The sequence below is a fragment of the Parus major genome, chromosome 3 (genome assembly GCF_001522545.3).
Source record: "Parus major isolate Abel chromosome 3, Parus_major1.1, whole genome shotgun sequence".
NCBI lineage: Eukaryota > Metazoa > Chordata > Aves > Passeriformes > Paridae > Parus > Parus major.
The window spans coordinates 75,557,499-75,580,541 of record NC_031770.1 but is presented as its reverse complement, the minus strand read 5'-3'; the positions used below and the strand labels follow the sequence as shown (position 1 = coordinate 75,580,541).

Sequence of the window (23,043 nt, the reverse complement as noted above, 5' to 3'; positions counted from 1 at the left end):
CCCAAAATAACAAACCCCTTGTTATATACTACACAGATTTAGAACAGTCTTCACTGGAGGGAAATTACACACACATGCATACGCGCACCCCTCTAATTTTATTTCCTGAAGAAACTTGTAATTTTTCTATATTCTCTCTAATGCAAATGAGGAAGTTCACACTATTCCTATAACTCTTTAACTAAAAAAGAATGCTTATCTTTAAGTAACTGTAACTTTCTGTGATACACAGGTCAATAGGATGCTACTGTAGACTTGCCTATATTCCACTCATCCAAATTTTAAGAAATCAGTGGTGACTGTCTTGTGCAAGAGCATAGGGGCATAAATCATACAGTTCAGTTCCTGTAACTTATCTAGGCCATCAAAACAGACAATCCCAAGGAATGTGAAATTTCTGTAAAATACAGCATTTCCTTAAAAGGTTCCCATCTCTCTGAACTTCACTGCAAGCCTCACTTGGAAGTGAAGAAGAGGCAGCATCATAATGGCCAGGGTGTGAAGCTTCATCCATCCAAAAAAGTTTGGAAAAATGCCCAGCCTGTCACCTAGTCCAGTAGCCAAGATAAGTGCATAGAGGCTGACATATGTGAGTGGGTTGCTCTATGCAAGTGCCTCACAGATTTTGGGTACTGGCACATTGTGGAAGCAAGCAGACAATGTTTTTTGGGCTCTGGAAAATACTGGGGACATGGTACACTGTCAAACTGGTAAGACAGGTGGGATGCAATGTATGATTTATTTTAATATCTTTAAAAAAAGAGGGGAGGGGGCTGATTGTGGGCATGGTCTGGTATAAATTCAGTGACAAGATTCAGTGTAAGATATCTGCCTCTGTTCAGGTACTCTGCTGCTTCTCCTGTGTGATGAAGTCAGTCTGTTGGTGTAAGGGTGAATCAGAACACAGCTTCTGGAATGATCCCTGTGGCTTGGCAGAAGAAAAGATTCAGTGTTCTTAGAGGAATGATTTTAGGATGCAGAAGGTCTTTTCAGGGGGCGCATGCATGGCTACCTGTCACTGGCAATGCCACAACAGCGATGACAGGGAATCAGCACCAGGACAGGAAAGTCCTTACCTCTGCTTAAATTGTGCTCAGGCTCAGAGGGTGACACAAGGAGCTGGTACTTGGGCATTCAGCAACAGCTGACACCTGATCCCAGCTATGAGATGTGCACATCCAATGCACAATGTTTAATTTAAAGGAGTTAAATCAGCTTTTAAATACATGGTTGTAGGGATGGGGAATAAATATCTAAGCACCCCAGAGGATTTAGAAAAGGATAACAGCTGAAAATGCTGTGCTGCTGCTCCTGCAACCTTTCCTCATGCAAGAAACTTCAAGAGCACAATTTCTGGAAAAGAATTCATTTTCACCATGAAAGCTCCAATGATAACTGGATCCATGTATGCCAAGTACTACTTTCTTAAGCATTGTGCTTTATGCCTTCTATATAAATTTTTAGTATTGGTATTTCAGACTTTAGAGATCAATTTTACATATGCATAATGCTTCAATCTTGTTCGATTTAGTCTGATTCAAGGAAAAGGAAAAAGCAAAGACTTTATGCCAGGTTTTGTCAAGTACTTCTACTTTAACAGTGAGAGCTGTAAAGAAGTCAAAGATTGCACTCAATGACCTCAGAGGTCTTTTCCAACCTAATTGATTCTGTGATTCTGTAAGTGAAAAAAATCTTCTTCCATTACAAAAAGCAGAGGATCATCTTTAGGTCCACTGGCTACAAACCACTTAACTTGACTTTTAAATACTTCAGTGAACCAAGAGATAGAATTTCCATTTAAGTGGTACTTTATATGTTTGTATGTTTTTCCAGAGGGATTTCTGTCTCTAATAATCAGCCAACAAAAGAATACAACTAAAGCCATTGATTGATCTGTGGCAAACACAGTGTAGAATAGAAATAGTCTGCCTTTATAAAGCATGTTTACTTCATAATTTTGAAAATTTTTCCATAAATATTTATGCAATATCCAATATCTATGATATGATCCAATACAGGTTTAATATATGCATATTTTGCATCTCAGATAATATTAATATGGTGGATATAATTTTTCAGATATTGAAAAGTGGCTGTACAGTTTCTATCACAATTCAGAAAATAGCACACGATTCCAAAATCTATTTAACAGCACGAACCAAAGAGTGCAAACCAGTGGAAGTGCCAGGACAAATCCAGGTAGGCAAAATGACTACCTGCCACATTCAGTCATTATACGTATTCTTACATAAATACATATCTGTGTACTTTTTTTCTTAAAATATTTTGACATTTTTAAAAGCTTCATTCAGAAATCCACTGGAATAATGAGAAGCCAAAGCCTCTAAACTGTGGCATAACATGGTTTAGTGTTCACTTGCATGGTACTTCCCTTGAGGGATATTTCCCAAGAACAATCCAATAAAGGTGTGCCTTTAAAATGCTAAGAATGAATTTGATGAGTCTGTAAGTTCTGATAAAACTATAAATAAAACATAAGAAATGAATACTTTCATGTAAAACAATTTTAGAAGACTTTAATGGAATTTTCTATTTTTTACCAACATTTTCATTATTTCTGAAAACTGTATATGGGAATTTTTTGATGTTTATCTTTGCTAGGAATTATATTTTATAACGTTGTCTCAAGATAATGGAAAATATGCTACTTTTAGAATTTTCTTTAATGAAAACACAGGACATTTTTCATGGCACCTCAAAGCATATAGCTGGCCAGTGACAAAAGAAACCTGCTGTGCATCCTGGCCAAGAATCTTGGTGGTTTATATGCATTTTTTCATTATCTGAATCAGAAAAGGAGTACAGGAAAGTGGTCAGTGATGCATTTATTATAGGATTTCCTAATCTCCCATATGTTGACCAAACTCCAGTCAAAATGGTTTATCTTTGAAATCATCTTTGCTAAGCTTAGCAGCTACCAGTCTGCTTACATTCAGTATGTAAAAAATACTCAGATAATTAAGGAAATGTTGGGGAAATATTTTGATATACTAATTTTAAACCACTATGGACAATAAATTATCTAATTAGCAGAAACTTATTATGACAGACTTCTAATTTGTTTTCCAGAAAACTATTCAAAATAAGAAATTAATTCTGGCAGTACCTCAGGTTCCCATTTTGCAAAATGGGGATTCTGCTACCGACTCTTTCTACAGATGGGAAGTATGCTATTAGACACAGAGCTAATAATATTAGTAATAACAGCTTACTGCTGCTATTATGATAATTACTGTTTCAATTATGTCTATTAGATATGTGGTATTATTCATTATTTATAGTTTTTATATTCTGTGTGGAACTGAGGTGGAATCAAGACCTAACTACTGTATATTAAGAATAACCACAGGTTGTTCAGGCGACACCTGGCTGCAATTAATAGGACGCAATAATGTGTGTCTGCACTGTGCTGCACACAGAGGGTATGGCATCCATATCCTTGGAACTCATAGGCTATGTATTCCTATATTCCCAGCCCCAAATCCAGCTGACCTGATGTCAAGGTCAACCTGAAGCAAATTCTCTAAACCAGGGTAACCAAATTCAGGTCTGCAGCATGTTGGAGCTGCCAGGGACACAGTTCCTGTGAAGGGGCTCAGGGCTGCCAGGTCTCACTGATGGAAGAAATTTTTTTATTACACAGCTCACAACTTACATAAGCCTGAAAGGAACTTAGTATCTTTGAAATTCCCATTTCTTTACTAAACTAAATTGCCAATGAATTCAAAATACACTGAAGATGGACTTACTGAAGACACACACATGAACAAAACTACCAAGTTGCTGTCTTTTGGTTTTTTTTTTCAGAAAATCAAATGGAAAAAAAATCCTGGAGAAGTCTCTCTGTGTTGAAATCTCCTCCCTCCTTCTCTCCCCAGTTACAGAAGAATACTCTAGTTGAGTTATTCAGCTCACCACTACTCACTTCTCTTGTGGGGAAAAATAAGTGTGTATTTGAATTAGAAAGAAAAAAAAAAAAAGCTTGTGTATTAGAAGGACAGCAAAGGAAAAGAACCTAATGTAACAAATGTAAGTCTCCTCCAGCCAATTATAGGACTAATTTTCATTTTATGGTAAAATATATTATGGAAGATCATCCTTCAAAACACAATGACAAAAATCCACTTTCTTGTAGAACTAAATTCTTTCTAATTGTAATTATAATGCTTATGATTCTTTCTTTTCTTGCTTTACCTGTGGCTTCTTCCAGTGTGGCAACATCCAGTCTGGGGCTGTAATTTCCATAACCAGCAGCAGTAAAAGCACGAATCTGGAAAACATACACTGTTCCAGGCTTTAGGTTATTAATAGAAGCTGAAGTGGACTTGGTTTTCACTGTTGAATAGGTCCTCTCCCTTTGATCCTGGAAACAGTAAGACAAAAGATTAAATGACATTTACAGATCCAATTTTGTCATGATTGCCCAACAGCAACTGACAGCCAGACTGGGTAGTTTATTTTAATTTGCTGAATGCTCTTTTCCCCCAACAACAAAAATAAAGCATACTCTGTGGAGTATTACAAAACACTGTCAATGCAATGAAGAGTGTAACATAAAATTCAAATGGGATGCTCATGTTGTTATTCAGAAAACATCCAAACAATAAATGATCACTTTTTTTGCTTTGATTAAATTTTGTGAAATTTTGATGAGAAATAACTCAACCATAGCTTTCCCAGGGAATCTGTGAGGTCAAAACAGTTCAAGGACAGGTAAATTCTTCTTTCCTGGTCAGAACATGACAATCATAGAGCTACACAACCTGCCTTCATTCTGCATTAATTTAGTTTATAGCTGTCAGAATTTTTTTATTTCTAGAGTACTTCAAAGTTATCGGGAATGAAGTCCTAGACATTGTGAAATAAATGGAAGAACTCTGACTGACATCATTACTGTGACATTTTACCCTTCCATCGCCTCTAAAAAATACAATATCGCCAATGTATAATTGGTTGGATTTTGCATAATTTCTGAGGTCCTTAACTCAGTTTTCACCTCAGATTTTATCTCTGACTTTTAGTCTTTTCTCAGTTTTAGACTCTAAGGCAAAAAGAGGAACCCAGGGAAAGAAGCTCAGTATGACACTCCACAAATTTGAAGCTGAAAGATTACAAACCCTATGAGTAATAACTCACTTTCAAATAGTACAAAAGCTGTATCACAGATCATTAGAGTATTCAAAAAGCTCTACTTATTCATCACATTTACTGACACAGATTATGTTTCAGCACAGATATGTGAAGCCCTGTTGATTTTTGGTGGCAGATGCAACCCTGATTTGAAGGGCAGAAGAGATGAATTAACCAACCATCTGAATGCACCACATGACCAGAGAAGCATGAGCCGTACGCAGCAGTGCTAATGAGACGGATACAGAGGGAAGGAATAAATCTGTAACTCATTTCAGTAATACTTCACCAGCTAAAAGTGATGGAGAGCTGTCCCTGTCACAGTCAGTAAAGCAACAAAGGCTTTTGCTGAAATACAGGGCTATACAAAACATAACATTATGTCTCCTCTCAGATTCAGTAAGGGCTTCTCCTGGTTCTTGCCCAGTCTGTTACTTGAGCAAGCCCACAGTCTTGGCTAGCAACAATTTTCCATATCTAGAATTTTCCATATCTCTCCAAGAGAATTTAAATCATCTGTAAGTGAGGAACATGGTGGAATGTACACTGGTATATGAGAAAGAACAGGAATGCTTGGGAGATGAGAAACAAGAGTAAGGAAATCATAAATAGTCAGGTTCAGGACTGTAAGCTGCAGTGGAATTTCATTTTGGGTTTAGATGCATAAACGAGGCTTATTTGAATTGCCAAAAGTCCTTGTATTCAAAAATAAATAAATAACAAAAAATAAAAATAACCTGCGCTAGAAATCTCACAGGACAGGCTTACTTTGGAGATTTCAAGCAGCTTCCATTCCAGCCCTAGCCAGAAGTGAGAGGCAAAAAACACACTTATCAGAGTATTTCAGAACGACAAAAATGTTTGATTTAATTTGGCTCTAATAGGAGCTGAAAGTTCAAATCCTTTTATTTTCCTATTTTTTTTAAAGTAGTGGAACAAAACTTAAATGGCCTCTCTTGTTCTGAGCAAGAAGATTATGAAGTAATTTTAAAGCTGAAATGCAATTTTTTGGAAGGAAAACAACCATTTCAGTACTTGTGCAAAAATTACCTCAGTTAAAGTTATATAGTCCAGTTTATCTGTGACTGTTAGAATGAGCTTTTTATTCTCTTGTATTAATTTCACTGTATAAGTATAATACTGGAAGATGTCCTTCCATTAAAAAAGAAAAAACTTTAACATAATTTTTTCTCTTTGTAAACATAGAAAACTGGCAATGAAATTCTGCTGGTTATTTAAAATGAGTATATAGGGAAAATAATAAAAGCCACATTATAAAAGCTATTATTATATAAGAAGTTGGGTATCTTGGCAATTCTTCTGTCATTTTACACTACCCATTTAAAAGATTTATTTTATTTGAACAGATTAGAAACCGCTCTGCACATGAAAAAAAATCTAAGATTTTTGGTTCTCAATTTTTTTTTTTTAATTTTTTTGGTTCAGAGGATAGTTTTGCCCTTGCTAAATATGTAAAGTTTTAAAAACACTTGCATTTTATTTGCATGTATATGTACACACACATGATGGAGGAACAAAAAATTATCTGCTAAATTAGCAAGATTTCTTCCAAATAATCATTTAGTGACTAGTACCTATCTACTAGATTTTGTTAGAAGAATCATTAGAATGACTAGAATTAAACTGGAAGCTAACATCAACAAATAAAAATGTTATTCCTTTCCCAAATCATATAAAAATCTTTTGATAAGTATATTTGTGTAATTCAGCACTGAAAATGAAATATGACACTTGATAATACATCCAATCTGGGCTGAATTTACCTAATTCTGTGTTACCTAGTAAGCTGACATGCTTTTTTGATATAGGGATACTGTTACCTTGCTGGCAGAAATGTCTCCATGACTGACTACAAAGGAGTCTCTTTATTAATTTTATTTTTTTCATTTTAATTTATTTTCTTTTTTTTTCCACAGAATGTTTTATAAAAATTAGGAGTATGTTACGTTATGCAGTCAATTTCCCAGGGAATCTGGAGGAGCCAAACTTAGTCTGGGTCCCATGACAAACGTAGAGCTGCACAACCTGCCTTCACTCTGCTTTCATCCAGTTTACGCTTGTCAGAATTTTTTCATTCTGCAGTACTTCAAAGTTATCATGAATGAAGCCCTAGACATGCTGAAATGAATGGCAAAACTCCGACTGACATCAGTAAGATTGCAATTTCACTCTACCAGAAATAGAGATCACTTCATCTACTATTGAAAAGCGGCCTTCAATTCATTATTGTGTTGAAAGAACAAGTGAAAAAAAAATTTCACAGTCGTGGTCCTTTTTAAAAGGACAAACAAGGAATATTTATTTCCTAAAAGCCTAGGAAATGTTTTGAAAGTTTTCAGACATCAAGAAGAAACAGGCCAGCTCATAAGGAAATACAAAATGCAGTCGGGAGTTGTACTTGATACATCATTTCAAGACTAGAATTACATTGATACAGAAGGAAATGAAACAAGCTTCAAGCACAACGTAGAATAGATGTGAAAATGGCAATATAATGGTAAAAATATCCAAGTACAACTTAACAATTAAAAAAAAATGTAAAGAAAGGCAGATTTCAAGTATATGTTTCATTTTTAGTGTGCTAAAATACAATATATGAGACATATGATAGCAATAATAATTGCAGGATTTAGCTAGTTATTAAAAACAAGCAGAATCACTGACTTTGGAGAGACAGGGTAGTTGATAGCTGATGACTTTAACACTGCTCCACAACGCAGCAAGCCAGCATAAAGCAAACAACACATTGTTGCACATTACAGATAATCTTAGCACTTACTTTCTCATAATACTTGATTTCATATTCAGTAATGACTCCATTGGGATGTTCTGGTTCCTGCCAGGAAAGCTCCACGCTCCTCTGCAGCACTCTTTCTTTCATTACGCCACTAACTTGCGAGGGAGCTGTTTGGACAAGATGTGTCAATAAATAAAAAGCAAATTCGTTGGATGCCTAAAATCAAATGTCATTACTGATCCACCCCATGCTGAGCCACCTTCATTAAGGTAAAAGAAAGCACCTTTTCATAGCTCACAATTCAAAGCTAATGAATATTCTAGCAGATCCCTAATACTATTCATAAACTTAGAACAGAAATCGAACTAAAGCGCAAACAGCAAAAGGTGTCAATGTTCCTGTTAGTGCAAAACTGAGATTGATGGGATAGGAAAAACAATTAAGCAAATTAATTCTGATGATGATAGCAAATCAAATTTTTAGATTGATGTGTAGTAAATTAAGAGTCTAAATATTTATTGCATGTGTTTCTGAAATGCACATAAAAACAGAAATAATCTTTTAGAAACAAAATCACATTTTAGGCTGATTTGATATGACTAATTCCAGTTCTGCTTAGAAATAATCTCTCACATTATCTGATTATGACATGACGGTGATGAAAATGACTTTGTTAAGAGACTAAGCCCACTCTTTTTCGTTAGTTCAAACCTTTCCAGGACATTTTCTCTTCAGAGCTAAGTTTCCATATTTGGTCTTAGCATTTTTGAAAGTGCAAGACAATTTAAGGAGTAGATCTCATGGAACAAAGGGGACACTGTCTTTCTCCACCTCACTCTACAGAGATATAAATAAATGCACACTTTGTGCATGCACATAAACACGCACTGAGTATCCTAATAAATATCGCCCACAAACAAGGACCTTTTGAAATTAAAAAACCCCACAAACATACTATAAAAGCATTATAGAGACACTGACTCTCATATAAAAATGTGTAAGAGAATGTAATAAACTGTGAGAGACTGAAAAAATAACTCACTTTCTCAACTTATTTTTAATGAGAAAGACAGCAGATATTTTGCTTATGTACAGCTCAAGGGAGGCCAAACATCACAGTCTTCCTCAAACATACACACTGAATTTAGAACAGAAGTCCTGTAAAAATACAGCACTTTGTAAAACAACTATGGTATTGGAACCATGCAGAACTTGATCTTGTTCTCATCCAGTTTAATGGAAATCAATTTTGCTCATGCAAAAGATAAAGAAAGAGAGGACCTGACCCTCAGCCCCCTACAGTTAAAAGCTAAATGCCACTTACATGGATAAGGACTCGGTCTTGAGGCAGACTCAGACACAAGAAAGGTGTCTGAGATAAATTTATTAGAAATAATATAATAGAGATAATACTAGAGATATTAGAGATAATTTTCTATCTTTTTCTAACACAGAATCTAATATTGATTCTTTATTGAATTTTTTGTTTAAAAACCCTGAAAATTTAAAATCTTTTAGGTAAAAAACAACACCACCTTATTTCAGAACTCTGTATAAAGCTTTCACCATGTAAAATTATGTAGTCCCCAGATAAAACACAATTCTCATCCCAAGCAACAAGGTGGTCTTCACCTTCTCTAGTTTTTAAAAATAACATAAAACCTGTCAAATGCACACTCCTGTATAATTAAATACAAAAACATAATGATAAAATTAAAATACCTACAGCACAATCAAGAAAATAATTCTCAAAAAAATTAAATTGGATTGTTAACTTCCTACTGCAATCTTGAAGTTTCTAGGATTTTTTAAAATTTTAACATGTATGTTCATGTAGGTTTTAAAGATTTGTTTACATTTCATTGGAGGCTCAAAGAATACATGAAAATTAGGGACTGAAGTCATGCATGATAATTTTCATTATAAACTATTATGTTGTATATAATCAATATAATCAAAGTTGAAGATCTCTTACTCTAGGCTGCCTAACTGATAAAATTGTATCAGACAAACACCCTGGGCTGCTGCACAAAGCCAGGAGCAGTGTCACTCTCCTTGCATTCTATTTCTAAAAGCTTAGAGTATTTTCACTCTTTAATTAGTGAAATATATTCTTTTTCATAGCTAGGACTCCAGAATGCAGCAAACTAATTTACTGTCTAGTTTTCTTTGACATGATTAACTAGTTGTCATCTTTGCCTAAATAAGTACCCCTGCATCCTGAATGTATTTCAGGGAGGTCATTATATTTCATGTGTAATTTTCTATCTCATACAGATAAATGTTTCTCAAATTGCTAATCTTACATTCTCATATGTCTGAAATTGTTAATGTTGGTACTTATCATTGAACAATTTTGTATTACCTAGGTCACTGGAATTTGTTCTCCATGTTTCCTGCTTTTTGTTTTTGCTTATCAAATTTTTTCATTCTGTTGGCCACAGCATTCATTTTTCTTAAAGCAGTGAAGCAAAATAAACTTGATATTAGTTAACTCTGTGTATGTGGGGAAGGAACAAGAATGTGAAGGAGGAGAGACTGAGAGAGGGGGAAGATTTTAATCAAGGAAATGAAATACACTGTGTGACATTCCTACTTAACACCTGCACAAAGTACAACAAAAGCAGGCATATTCCATTCTTAAATAATTTCCCTTCAAAATAAAACCCCAGTGATATATCAGCATTGCAAGACAGCATTCAAATTGGTTTGGTTTGGGGTTTGTGTGTGGGGTTTTTGGTAATTTGTTTTTGGTTTGGGTTTTTTGAGACCAAAACTAAAAAAACCAGTTGTGCTACCTTTCATTTGTAGAATGAGGAAGAAGAGAAGATCCAAACCTGCAGCCCAACCTTGCATATGTTGGTAGCTCTGAAGAGAAATATGTCACATGTAATTCCCATACCACGTGAGATTCCTAAAATGCAGCATGCTACCTAAGCTTATTTTGAGTCCCTGTGGTTTTCAGGGAAAGAAGGGAATCATTAAATTGACTGAAGCCAGAGTATCCTCCTCTGGCAAGGAACACCAGTTTGTTTTCACTGCACAGAAACCTCTTCGAACTAGAGGAGCCATATAACCCAGCCCATTGACGTGAGAGGGCAGGCTATCTTTATCCTGCCTTTTGGGCTGCAATTCTTGATCTCTGCTTAATGAGACTGTACAGGTCAGATGCATTTTGTTCTTTATTCTAGTATAATAATTTCCTCTTTATTCTCTTTGTGCCTTTCTTAAAGATGCTTTTACATTCATGTTTTATTTGTTATGGCTTCCTGACACCTCTTTTTAAACCTTTAGCCAACTTCTTATTGCCTATCTATGCTAATTAATTAACAAGTTTTTATGGTTTTGAAACAACTATATATGAGCAAGCTTGAAAATTAGTTAAAGAACACAATTCATCCTTAAATACAATAAGGAATAGTAAGTTAGGGAATTAAATTTCCCTCCCCCCCCCAAAAAAAAAAAAATAAGAAAAGATAACTCCATAAAAAACAGAATTAAAGATAACATATTTTCTCTCATTTCTAGCTAAACCAATAACGATAAAAACAATAATAATAAACTACTTCAGGGTGTTTTTCTTCTAGTAATCTACTTATTGCCACTGCATCTCTAACAAAGTCTCTCATGGCAAAGACACTTCTTTCAGCATTTCTAGACAACTATATACCCAGTCCTGAATGACTTGAGCATGCATAATCCCTACTGTATCACCACAGGTTACAAAGAAGCATCACTTGACAGAATCATTATTTCCATAATATATTACACGGGGGGATACAGGCTGTTCAAAACACCATTTGCTATCAACTTTCTTTCAGATATCCTCATCTCTTTTTTTTCTCCTTCCTGCTGACACAACATCCAATGCATCAAACACACACAGCCTCTCAGGGCTAACAGGCAGATGTACCTACACATGCAGCATAAGAAAGTACTTTGAGAATGACAGGCCCTCAGCACACTCATTCACCTCTTTTAAATGCTTCAAATATACCATTCAGCAAAAGAAAAAATTGATTTTCCCCAGGTTTCAACATCACAGCCACTGAGAAATATAACTGTGCTGGGTTTTACTGATAAAGCCTTCAAGTTATATAGATTTCAAGCTGGTCATCATTTTCAGATCAAGTTATAGAAAAAGTTAAAACTGAGGTGACAAAAAGAGCAGGATATTCCAAGGATATATTCTTACAGAGAGAATATTGCATCTGGTAGACTGATGGGTTCCCTCCATACTGCTAAGCCAAGCATATGGTACATTATTAATATGTGCAAATATTAAGCTATAGAAAACTGCAGCAACTGTTTTGGAAAGAGCTACTTTTAGTCCAGAGTAATTCGAAAATTTTATAATATAATATTGCTCATGCCTTTAATCTCCATCCTTAGCTATTCTCTGGTTCTCAAGATGAGCATTTTCTTTGAGCTATAGTGTGCTTTCCAAAAGGCAAAAAGAGGTGTATCAGAACACATCACCACCAAAACACAAAAGCAAAACCACAAAAAAACCCAAACAAACAAAACCCAAAACAAATCAAACAAAAATGACAAGCAGACAAAACAAACCAAAAAACTAAACAAAACAAAACCAATAAAAAATGAAAAAATAAAATATGTGAAGTTGGACTTTAACATATAAGAGGAATTAGGCATGATGTGCCAATTGCTAGCACAACATCAGCTGTAAACATCTTTTTACTGAAAAAAGATAAGTCAGCAAAAGGAACATACCTATCCATTTCTCAGTGATTTCCTAAAGTCCTGAATATTGAGTGTGTCTCAATTCCATCAACAGAATCACTCTGTCAATTTGATACTTTTAAAAACGTGTCTCTAGAAGTAGCATCCTGTGTATTTAGTAGTTCATGTATATGAAACAAAATACTTAAAATTCTTAGAAATAAGGGTTTGCAATCCTGCAGTCACACTTCACACAGAAAATTTCATAAATGAACAGGAATAAATGCTCCCTGTGCAGGACTAAACCCTACATTAACAAATGCTACCAAATCTATGCTTGCAAACTCCAGCTTCATGACTTGCCATAAAAATTCTAAAGAAGGAATGGGCTATCAGACTTCCTTCACCTTTTTTTTTTTTTTTTGGTTTATTATTCCTTTATTTTACAACAGCAATAATGTGCTGAAGTCAATCTGAGCTTCCTCTTGTACTTGCTGAGGTCGAACAATAGTACTGCCACTTCGGTAGCACCCTTACAGCACTTCCTAAAGGACAAAAACTTGGCTTCTGGCATCTTTTATTTTCATACCATGAAGATACGCAAGAATCATTCAAAACCACCAGCTTTTCCTACAGCAGCAATGAGATCAATTTTACATCCCTGTAAAACTGTATCTTAGGGCCCAATATATGTTTCACGTAAACCATTTTTCTGCAGCAGTATTCTACAGCAGTTGAGGGGTGTTTTGAGTATTGAGCCTGAAGGGGACATTACTAACAGATGCAAAACACAGAAAAACAGGGATATTGGCATCCCAATGGTTATAACCTATTCTGTTATTTCTTTTTAACATGTCTTTGCTGTGTCCTTTTTCAGCAGAAGTCTTTGGATTACATAGTTTGTTTTGCCTCTGCATCTATTTTAAGCGTGACTGTAATCTGGCTTTTTACCAATAAGAAATGTAAAATGAACCAGTGTGTATGTATCTATATATATCAATATATCTATATATATAGATAGATGATATAGATATAGATGATATAGATAGATACAGATAGATATCTATGTGCATATGAAAATAGTAGCAGAAAATTATACTGTTGTTAGCTCTTAAATGGCTTTACAGGAAGAGAATACAAAACTCCCCACACACCATTACAGTCCTGCACCCAGATTACCCAAATGGAACCTTTCTGCACAGCTTTTTGCTCTGATGTGCTCCCAAGAGAACGAGTGTAAGTGAAGTCACAACCTGGCCTCCAATCATGTTCTGGTTTGCTCTCAAGGGCAACAGGCATCAGAATTGCCAAAATTACTAAATAAGAGTGGAAGGCAAACAGATTATACACCTTGAAGAATTGCAGCTGCCGCTGTCAGGGATCTGGGGGTCAGCATGTGGCACAACACTGGTTTTTGTGCTGGTCTGAAACAGGATACCTCAGGATACATACCCTGCCATGCTTCATGACACATGCCCTTGATTACTTCTAAGGAGCTGTCTGATGTAAAAAGAGTCTGGACTAGTTTTGACAGTACTGGGCAAATTTTAACACTTTATTGTATAGCTGTTTTCCTTACTTACATATTCTGTTTCTTTTGTAGAAAGATAAAAGCTTTTTGGTGCGAAAGAAAAAAAAAATTAAATTGTTTGTTATATTAATTATTCAAATTATTAAAAACTTTACAGCACTGTAATACAGTACTCACTTGAGTGCTAGTAAAGCCGTGAGAGAAAACTGACACAGCTTGTCCTTGAAATGCTTGGAAAAAAAATGCTTACTTCTCACTTCATGTTTACACTAAAATGCACAATAATTTTCATGTTATTCCATAACTATATTCTATTATATTTCTATATTCTATAACTATGATATCATAGTTCATGCAAAAAGATAACAGAAGAGAACATAATAGCTATTAAATTGAAAATTATTAAATGTATTGATAGAAATTCACAAGGTTTTCTGTTTTGTTACAGTGTATTTCTCTCCCCACAGTTAAAACTCCACATGACAAAGCAGCCCATGATAAAAGGTTATTGAGTACCACTGTATTATGCCATTAGTACCCATTGCTTTGGATCAATGGCAGAGAAATTCCCCACTGTGTTTACAAGCTGCAGCATTCAAAAAAAGACCCAAATAAATCAGATATTTTACACTAACAATATCCTACAGAGAAACCATTTTAACTTCCTCACCGGCACACTTTACTTTCCAGCTCATAAATATAACACAGTGTGCTTACAGTGCTGGGTAAGCCATCAGCAGAGGCACACACAGTTGCTCTGTGCCACTTGGGGATGTCATGAGTACATGGGAACAGGCAAGGCAGTCAAGTAATACTTGACTGCATTACTCCATCACAGGCTTTGCCATTACTTTTATGGCTGAGAAACGCTCAGAACACTTGCTGATCCACAGAGAGGAACAGAAGCAGTAGTTGCCCAAACACTACACTGTCGAATATCAATTAAATATAGAATCATAAAAAAAAATGCTGAGTTGGAAGGGACCCATGAGGAAAAAAAACAATAAATATGTTCTGATCTCCCCTAATATCACTAGCAAATTTCTAAGAAAGCTTATGCTCAAATAGCATTATTACCAAATACCTAGTGATTTACTAAGTGCCCATACCTTTTTAAACATCTGATGCATTTGAAATAAATAATGGTTTGGTAATTCCTTCATCAAACTCAAAACTTAGCAGCTGGATCAGTTCTGTATGCTGTCTACTCTGGCAGAATTCTGAGGAGGGAAACCAATAGAAAGAAAGAAAAAGAATCTACCAGAAAGAAATGAAACAGTTTAGAAAGATCGGGCTGACAGCTTGTCTATCATGTTTTGATTTTTTTTTTCTGGTCACAGTCTACATCTATACCCATTCTATGAACTCCCTTGTTTCTTCTGCCTGACATTTGGTACAAATATTACTGTTATGTCTGCATCTCATTTCTTTGAAAACTGGCAACTTGGGCATCAATCAGGGCTGAATTGATGCTGAGTTGCGTAACAAGTGACAACGTCGTTTCCCAAGATATCCACAACTCTTGTTTTGTGAATAAGTTTTGACATGTCAGGCACAAACCTGATTCTTACAAATGTGTTAGAGTAACAAACCAGCCTTACAAATAACAGAGAGGGGGGTTTTGTTCTCCTGAAGCATTTGTTTCTCTTTGCAGAAGAAATATTTCTATGTTAATTTGCTTTTTCTTTTGTCCTGTGCTATTTTGTGATTCATCTTTCATAACTTTTTCTATTATTTTTTTATTTTTATTTTTTTAAGAGAAACATCTGCCACCAGCCTTGCAGTAAATCCTTGGCACACAGATATTATTCTTCATTAAAGAAAACAAAACACCACAAAACTCTCCAAAGATGAGGATACTCTTTTCCCTGGTGGGATACTCAGACACATAATGTTCTCCTTCTGTCTCCAGTCATCTCTGCTGGCAAGTGTCAATTACAGACATAGGTTTCAGGGAACAGAAGGATAAAAAACAATTTACAAATACTTTTCTCTGGAAGCAGACAGGTGTAATGACTGAGACTGTTTGCTGTAATTGAATTTCATGCTGTCATCTATTCAGTCACAAATAGATGTCAGCTTCAAGGATGCTACACATGGGGAAAAAATAACAACAAAACCCCCTTTAATACATTCTTATTGTTACCGTATGGCTAAGTTTGCCACTCTAGTTTTACTTCAGCAAAAAAAATTTTTACTTTCAGAGAAGTGTATGAGGTGATTTACAGTAGTGGCTTTGGAGGCCTATGGACTAGTTAGATTATGTTTATTTAGTGTAAGATGTCCAAGACACAAATGAGCGAATTCCAGCCCCATAACAAAGCACTTTGTTTCAGACAGCCATCCAAAATCTGGAAACAAAGTGCCATGCCAAAAAAATTAAAAACAGTTGATCAAATATTAACAGAAAAGCATATAAATATTCTATAAAGATGTCAGCACAAAACAATAATTATGTGCCAGAGGTTTGATCAAACTGATGCTTCCAAAGATTTAATTGTTCTGTGGGGAAAAAAATATTACTCTACTAACATTCCTCAAATGTGTAACAACTTCTGTTACAGGCTTACAAATTCCTGTGAAATGTATCATAATGGCACAGCTAACAATGGGCATATTTCTGAAAGCAGCATGGCTAGGATTCACAGGGAATACAGGAAGAACTCCATGCACAAACAGTTTGCATTTTCTCTCATATTATGAGATGTTTTTCTCCCAAAGAGCAATAAATCTCTGGAATTTAAGAAGATGGGTAAATATCCATCTGGGAATCTCTGCTGCAGTGATAAATATCAGAAGCAGTAAGGCTGAAGTTATTGGCTATGCACAGGAGGGAAAGTCATGTCCATGGGGTGAAGGTCAGGCACAGCAGACTGCCCATGATCCCCTAGGTCAGGACTTGTAGAGGAACCAGTTTCACTGGCCAGAGTGAGGTCACCACTGGAGGACTGCCACTGACATAAACAAAATATTCAAAATTTCTCCTGATGTACAAAAATTCATGTACATTCCGTCAGCTGAGAAAATAAATATCCATTTGATACAATGAAGATTGTCCCAGATGAAGTCACTTTGGAAGTTTGCACGAGCTGTTAGAAAAATACTCTTGTGCAAAATCAGAAGAAAAACCCCTTATCTTTGGAGGAATGCATTTTGCATAGTAAAGCTATTTGATTGATTTGAATATACAATAAAAATTAACATCTCACTATTCAACAGCAAAAACTATGTTAGATATAATGTGCATATCTACTTAAAAATAAAGCTAACCCGTTTTGTATTATTTTTTTTTTATATTTTTTTTTACACCAAAAATATTTAAACATGTAACACTGTTACAGGGCTTATGCAACTGCATATGATAAAAAGCATGATTTTTAAAAAATGTATCCCTATCATCTATTACACAAAGAGTAAACTCTGTACATAACTTCAAAATGATCTTAAATATTCTTCCTTTTGAGTAGATATTGGTTCCTAAAACTCCTTACTGCTTAAAGTAACTTTGCATTTGGGGGAATTTTTATTTTTTTTGTTATTTGAGAACATGCTATGGTTTAATGCTTCTCCAGGTTCTGCTCACCAGAAAACTTTGTTCAAAGTTTTGCTCTGATGCAGAAATGTATTAAGCTGGAAACACATCAATCATATAATGAAAGAATTTACTACATGGTTTTAAAAGTTGTACAGAACCATTTTTTTTTTTACAGGCTTTCTAGTGGCTTCACTTCCCTGAATACTATGAGACTCTAAAGGAAAGTGAAGTTCTGTATCGAAAGGTTAACTTCTTGGAGATTTAGATTACGAAAATGTCAATTGCACAAATTATAAACCCATTTAGCTTTCTGATTAGTTCCACTTTTAGCATACCATTTAGGGCTCAATTCTGACCTCTCATCAATTATATTTTAGTTTAGCTGCATTGATTTTATCTAAGTTATCCTTGCTTTATACCAATGGAAACAAGATCAGAATCAGGTCCTAAGGGTAAAGTAATTAAAAATGTAATTACCACAACTGATTATGCAATATAGCTACATCATTAATTGGCTACAATTTTTTATATATTTTTTAACAAAAAGATTACAATTACTTTGCCAATTTCACAGAGATTGCTCTTTACTTTTTTATTTCAGAAGTAATTCTAGATGAGATAACGACAATCTAACTTGGGCACCTGGGTGCACCTACCCTTCAGGCGACTACAGCACACATAAATTAAGTGCTTAAGTTCACCCAAACAAGTTTGCTCCCTGTGACAGAGAGGTAAGTGCAGTGGAAAGATCCAGAAAGAGAGCCTGACTATTTAATCAGAGACCCCTAAATTTTAAAACATCACTTTAAGACCTTTGGAAAACTTTCTTCACTGACTACATAGTGAATTTAGGCACTGATTCTAGAAGAAACAGATAACCTAGTAAAGCGAATAAAACCAATACATAACATTTACGAACTTTTTAGGTGAGGTAGATCCCATTTTCTCACATACTATCTACAATTTCTTCCTTCCTCCTAATTTTTCCTTTGCATTTAAGGAGTTATTCCATTATCCTTAAAGCTCTTGAAGGTAATTAGCCAGGAGTTTGCTCTGACTTACCTCTCATGCAGATCTTGTAGGATCCAGGTTTCCACTTACAATAGTGTAAGTCTAATTCCTGGTGAGCCTAGAGGTATTTCAGCAAACTTCTATTTAAATACTATGACTACTTATATAACTCCAGCTTCACAACTGCAGAGAATCAATTTAATGATGAAAATATTCCTATGAAGTATTGAAGTCTGAACTAGTATTTTATAGGGGGAAAAAAAAATCCACAAAACAACAAGACCAGAACAGCTTCTGGGTTGGATTCTATTTCAATTTTTAATGGTGTGAATAAGTAGTGACTGCACTGACTCCTTTCATCCTGAATGTTGAACTTCAATCAATATCCAGGATGAAGGAGATGAAAATGGAGCTCTTTGCAGTAACACAAAACCATGCAACAATACGTCAGAAAGGCTAAACTAAAAAAAAAACCCAACCAAACAAAGCTGGCTCTGTTTTAGTGCACATTTACTCAATATATTGGAAAAATAAGCAAAATTGCATAAGTATCTTGAATAGTTTATTACAGTTTTATCTATCTTAAATAACAAACTTTAGATCTGATTCTCCATTCCCTCACTCATAGTTAGGGCACTGGGAGAGAGTTGGGTTGGTCTGTTTTTCAGACTGCATCCAAAGTAAGCTGTTCTGCTAAATGAAAGTATGGAAAATGGTGTCTACATATCTAACAAGTCCTTCAGATTGTAAAGGAAACAGCAAAAGGCCATAAAACTGGAATATCACAAAAGCAATTAAACTTGAGTCTTAACAAGAGCAGAATCCTGTTTTTTTATGAAAGTTACTGTTTTCCTATACAGACTGTGCAGATCGTTTTTCAATTATTATTTTCCTAGGAGAGCCTCCAGGTCTTCAGCAGAAATTACTGCTACCCACAGGTATGTATAGCACAAAAGTTGCACTTGCCACCAACAGCAAGAGACCCAAATTTAGTGATTCCAAGGCCCATCACTAGCACAACAACTGAACTGACATGAGTGAGCAGAGTGTATAATATGGGTCATATTTAGATCAGTCAAACAATACAACATAGCTTAGACCAACAGTGTATTAAATAAATATGTGAAATGTTTCAACAGTAAGAAATGTGAAAGGTTGCACAATATGTAAACAGAAATAAAAGTAGGACTACATCCTCTGAACAACAGTCTAATATCTTATTCATTTGAAAAAGCTCCAGTGTAATTATTTATACTCATGAATGCATTATAATACACATATTAAGATGGATATACGTCAGAATCATAAACATCTATAGCTGCTTTCTTTAATGAGCATGTCTCAGCACTACCTACTGTATGAAATGAAAAAAATAAATTATTGGTACTGGAATTTCCCACGATAATAAATATACTGAATGTTCATTACACTCCCTTATATGTGCAAGTAAAAAACCCTGACTTCAAAAATAGCTGTGCTAAACCACTTAGAACCTACTCTTATGATCACTGAATGATAAAAGTAGTCAATCTACTAATTACCTAGCTATGAGTTTATGTGAGCACTGCTAGAAAAAGGGAAATAGTAGAGATTACTTGGTTTAAAAATTACTTGACTAATCCAAGCTGTACTGCACACATGCTCAGGCATAATAAAAATAGCAAATAAAAAATTCCTCTTGTTTTCTGTCTAACCAACAATAGTTGAATTAGTCATTAAAAAAAAAAAAATAAAAAGAAGCTGGCAATGATACACCCAAGTTTTATTTTAAATCTCTGTTTGAAATCTTGTTGTTTTTTTTTTTAACCTTGTAATTTCTCTAATCCAAACTAAAGGTTTATGAAATATACATATAAAGTCAGATAATACAGAGATTCATGGAACTTTTTTTAATAACATCTGTATCCACAGGAACCATTTAGGTCTTTATACATGCAGTATGTATGCATATTAAACAGAATAACTATCTTCAAAAGGGCATGACTGCAAACTTATTTTAAAAGTGGAACACACAACTGGCTTATTTTTATTAAAAGAACTACTACTGCATATACTACAGTCTTTAAGGTAATGTACAATTCACCATTAAATATAATTCTCCTTATCTTGACTCAAATTTCACACCCCAGTGTGCACTACCTGCCTGGACTGATCTAATTTTTCACCAGACATATTAAAATACATGTCCAGTGTCATTAAGGTCCTTTGAGTTAGTGGAGAAGGAGATCCTGCTGGTCATTCAGATCTCAGGCAAGCAAGTCTTAGGTGTGCCTTTAAGCTTCATTTTTTCCACATGTGTGTCCTAAGATGGAACCTGCATCACTTGACTGGTAGAACTGTTTTCTCATTCTACATATTTCATAAGGTTTGCGGTTTCTTATAATTTCATTATCTTTATTAATTTTTAAATCATTCACCTAATATTTGTTTTCTCTAATAGAAATACAGAGATGCTAATTTCTGGTATTTGTCTCAATTTATTACCCACAGCTGGGAACTAGCCTTTCTAATTTAAATCTCTGAGTCTATTTTGTAAATGCCCAAAACCTTTCCCAAGAAGAAATCTAATCAAGGAAAGGGGCTGCCCTGAAAGGCCTACAGAGAAGCATCCTCTCTGGTACAGCTCAGGCACCCAGCTAAGGAGGCTCGACTCCCCTCTGAGCGATGGTGGAAACATCTGCCACTCTTCAAGAGGTAAATGAGGCATATCCTGTAAAGAGTCTGGCTTACTCAGAGTTTAAAATTTGTGTCGATATGCAACACACAGCCAAGTTTGGCAGACGGAGTCTACCACCTACCCACCTTTCTGCTGCAGTCATTAACTTTTCTCCAGAGTGCCTAGAAACCATTCTCACCCCCTAGATACAAACAGACTTTTGAGTTTTTGCAAGAAATTTCCACAAGACTGTATTCTATGAAACATGTGTTAAAAAATACATAAAAATGCATGATAAATTAGGATTGTGACTAATGCAGATTTGTGAGGTTTAACATGTGAACAGCTGGCCAGCTGACCTAGAGCACAACAGCCATATGAATGTGTGTTAAGTGACTCAGCATGGCCTGAAGTTACAGGATCACCCCAAATTCTGTTTGAACTCTACTGTACAGCCAGGCCACCCAGATTACATACTCTAGTGTTAAGCATGTATTTCTCCCCTTTTCAACTCCATGGTAAACTGCTTGCCAAAGAATTTAAAAGAATAAAATAAAGCATCAATTTGGTTTTGAAAATACTTAGAATGTATTTTTATATTTGTATTTTGTTAATATATATATGTGATATGATGATAGATATCAAACCTTCCCACTCCCCACCCCCCACTGCCTCCCCAAAAAACCAAAGCAGGAAAGAAATTCCATATCTGCAACACTTTTGAACTAGATGGATTAGATTATTGTGAAATTATCCCATTTTATCCTTTCCTTTAGTTTTCATACTAGTCCATAGCTCAGGCATATGGTAGGGAAAGGGGAAGGGGAAGGGGAAGGGGAAGGGGAAGGTTGTGGCTTTTTTCATCAGTGCATTCTTTCTAAAAAATCAGATGCCTACATCTCTTTCATTAAATTTAACATGAAGAAAGCAAAATCTGGAAAAAATTTGGCCCAGTCCAGACTGTGTAGGTGAGGTGCCATGATTGCTCTCAAGTGCTGGCTCAGAAGTTCCAGAAGGCCAGGAACGCAAGCAGCTGTCTAGAGTTTAAAGGAAGCTTAACTGTTGTGGGAGAAAGCCATTTCAATGACTTACCAGAGGCTTACAGAAGGTTAAGCTGTCTGAATAAATACAAACAATGACAATAAAAACGTTAGACAAAAGAAATTCTCCTTACCTATAGAATATCAATGTTTATCAGAGGAGCTTTATCTTGTTCTTAACAAGTTGAATCGTGCAAAAACCAAGATCAATAAGAGAGGATGCCTTTAAAGCTCCACTGTTGCATAATGAAAATTACTTTGAAGAGCTGGCTGTGTGTTCATGGAGAGTTAGCAAACTGTCCCTGCAGGCGCTGGTGACATTAGGCAGCTCAAAAAACAGTATTTCACTTGAAGCACATCTGACTCATTCTATTGGCATAAACATCACATGTTTAGCATTAACTGCTTTTACAACCAGCTTTATAAATATAGTTTGCTTCCCCTTCCAACGGCTGTCTTCTCCTTTCTTTTGTTGCAAATATTTTTGCTTGTTACTTTCGCCTCTGACAGCTTGACAGTTATTACCTTAAGACATTGCAGGTGTTCTTTAGTTCTTTCCAAAGAATCATCTAGGTACACAAAGCCCTCAGCACATTAACTGGTGACTAATTTTTAATGGTACACCTAAAAGAATAAAGCTCAAAGGCAGGAAATACAAATAAACATAAAAGGATGACA

The 23,043-nt window shown here is 35.3% G+C and overlaps 1 protein-coding gene across 7 annotated transcripts in view; it reads right to left on the bottom strand.

Moving 5' to 3' along the window:
- Positions 1 to 23,043, bottom strand: part of EPHA7 (EPH receptor A7) — a 165,813-nt gene that overhangs the window by 39,034 nt on the left and 103,736 nt on the right. For all 7 annotated transcript variants that reach the window (XM_015621678.2, XM_015621674.2, XM_015621680.2 and 4 more), the window contains exons 6-7: positions 7,952 to 8,076; positions 4,216 to 4,384 (exon numbers count right to left, since the gene is read on the bottom strand). In XM_015621678.2, the coding sequence (XP_015477164.1) occupies positions 4,216 to 4,384; positions 7,952 to 8,076 (294 nt within the window). The remainder of the gene's footprint in view (positions 1 to 4,215; positions 4,385 to 7,951; positions 8,077 to 23,043) is intronic.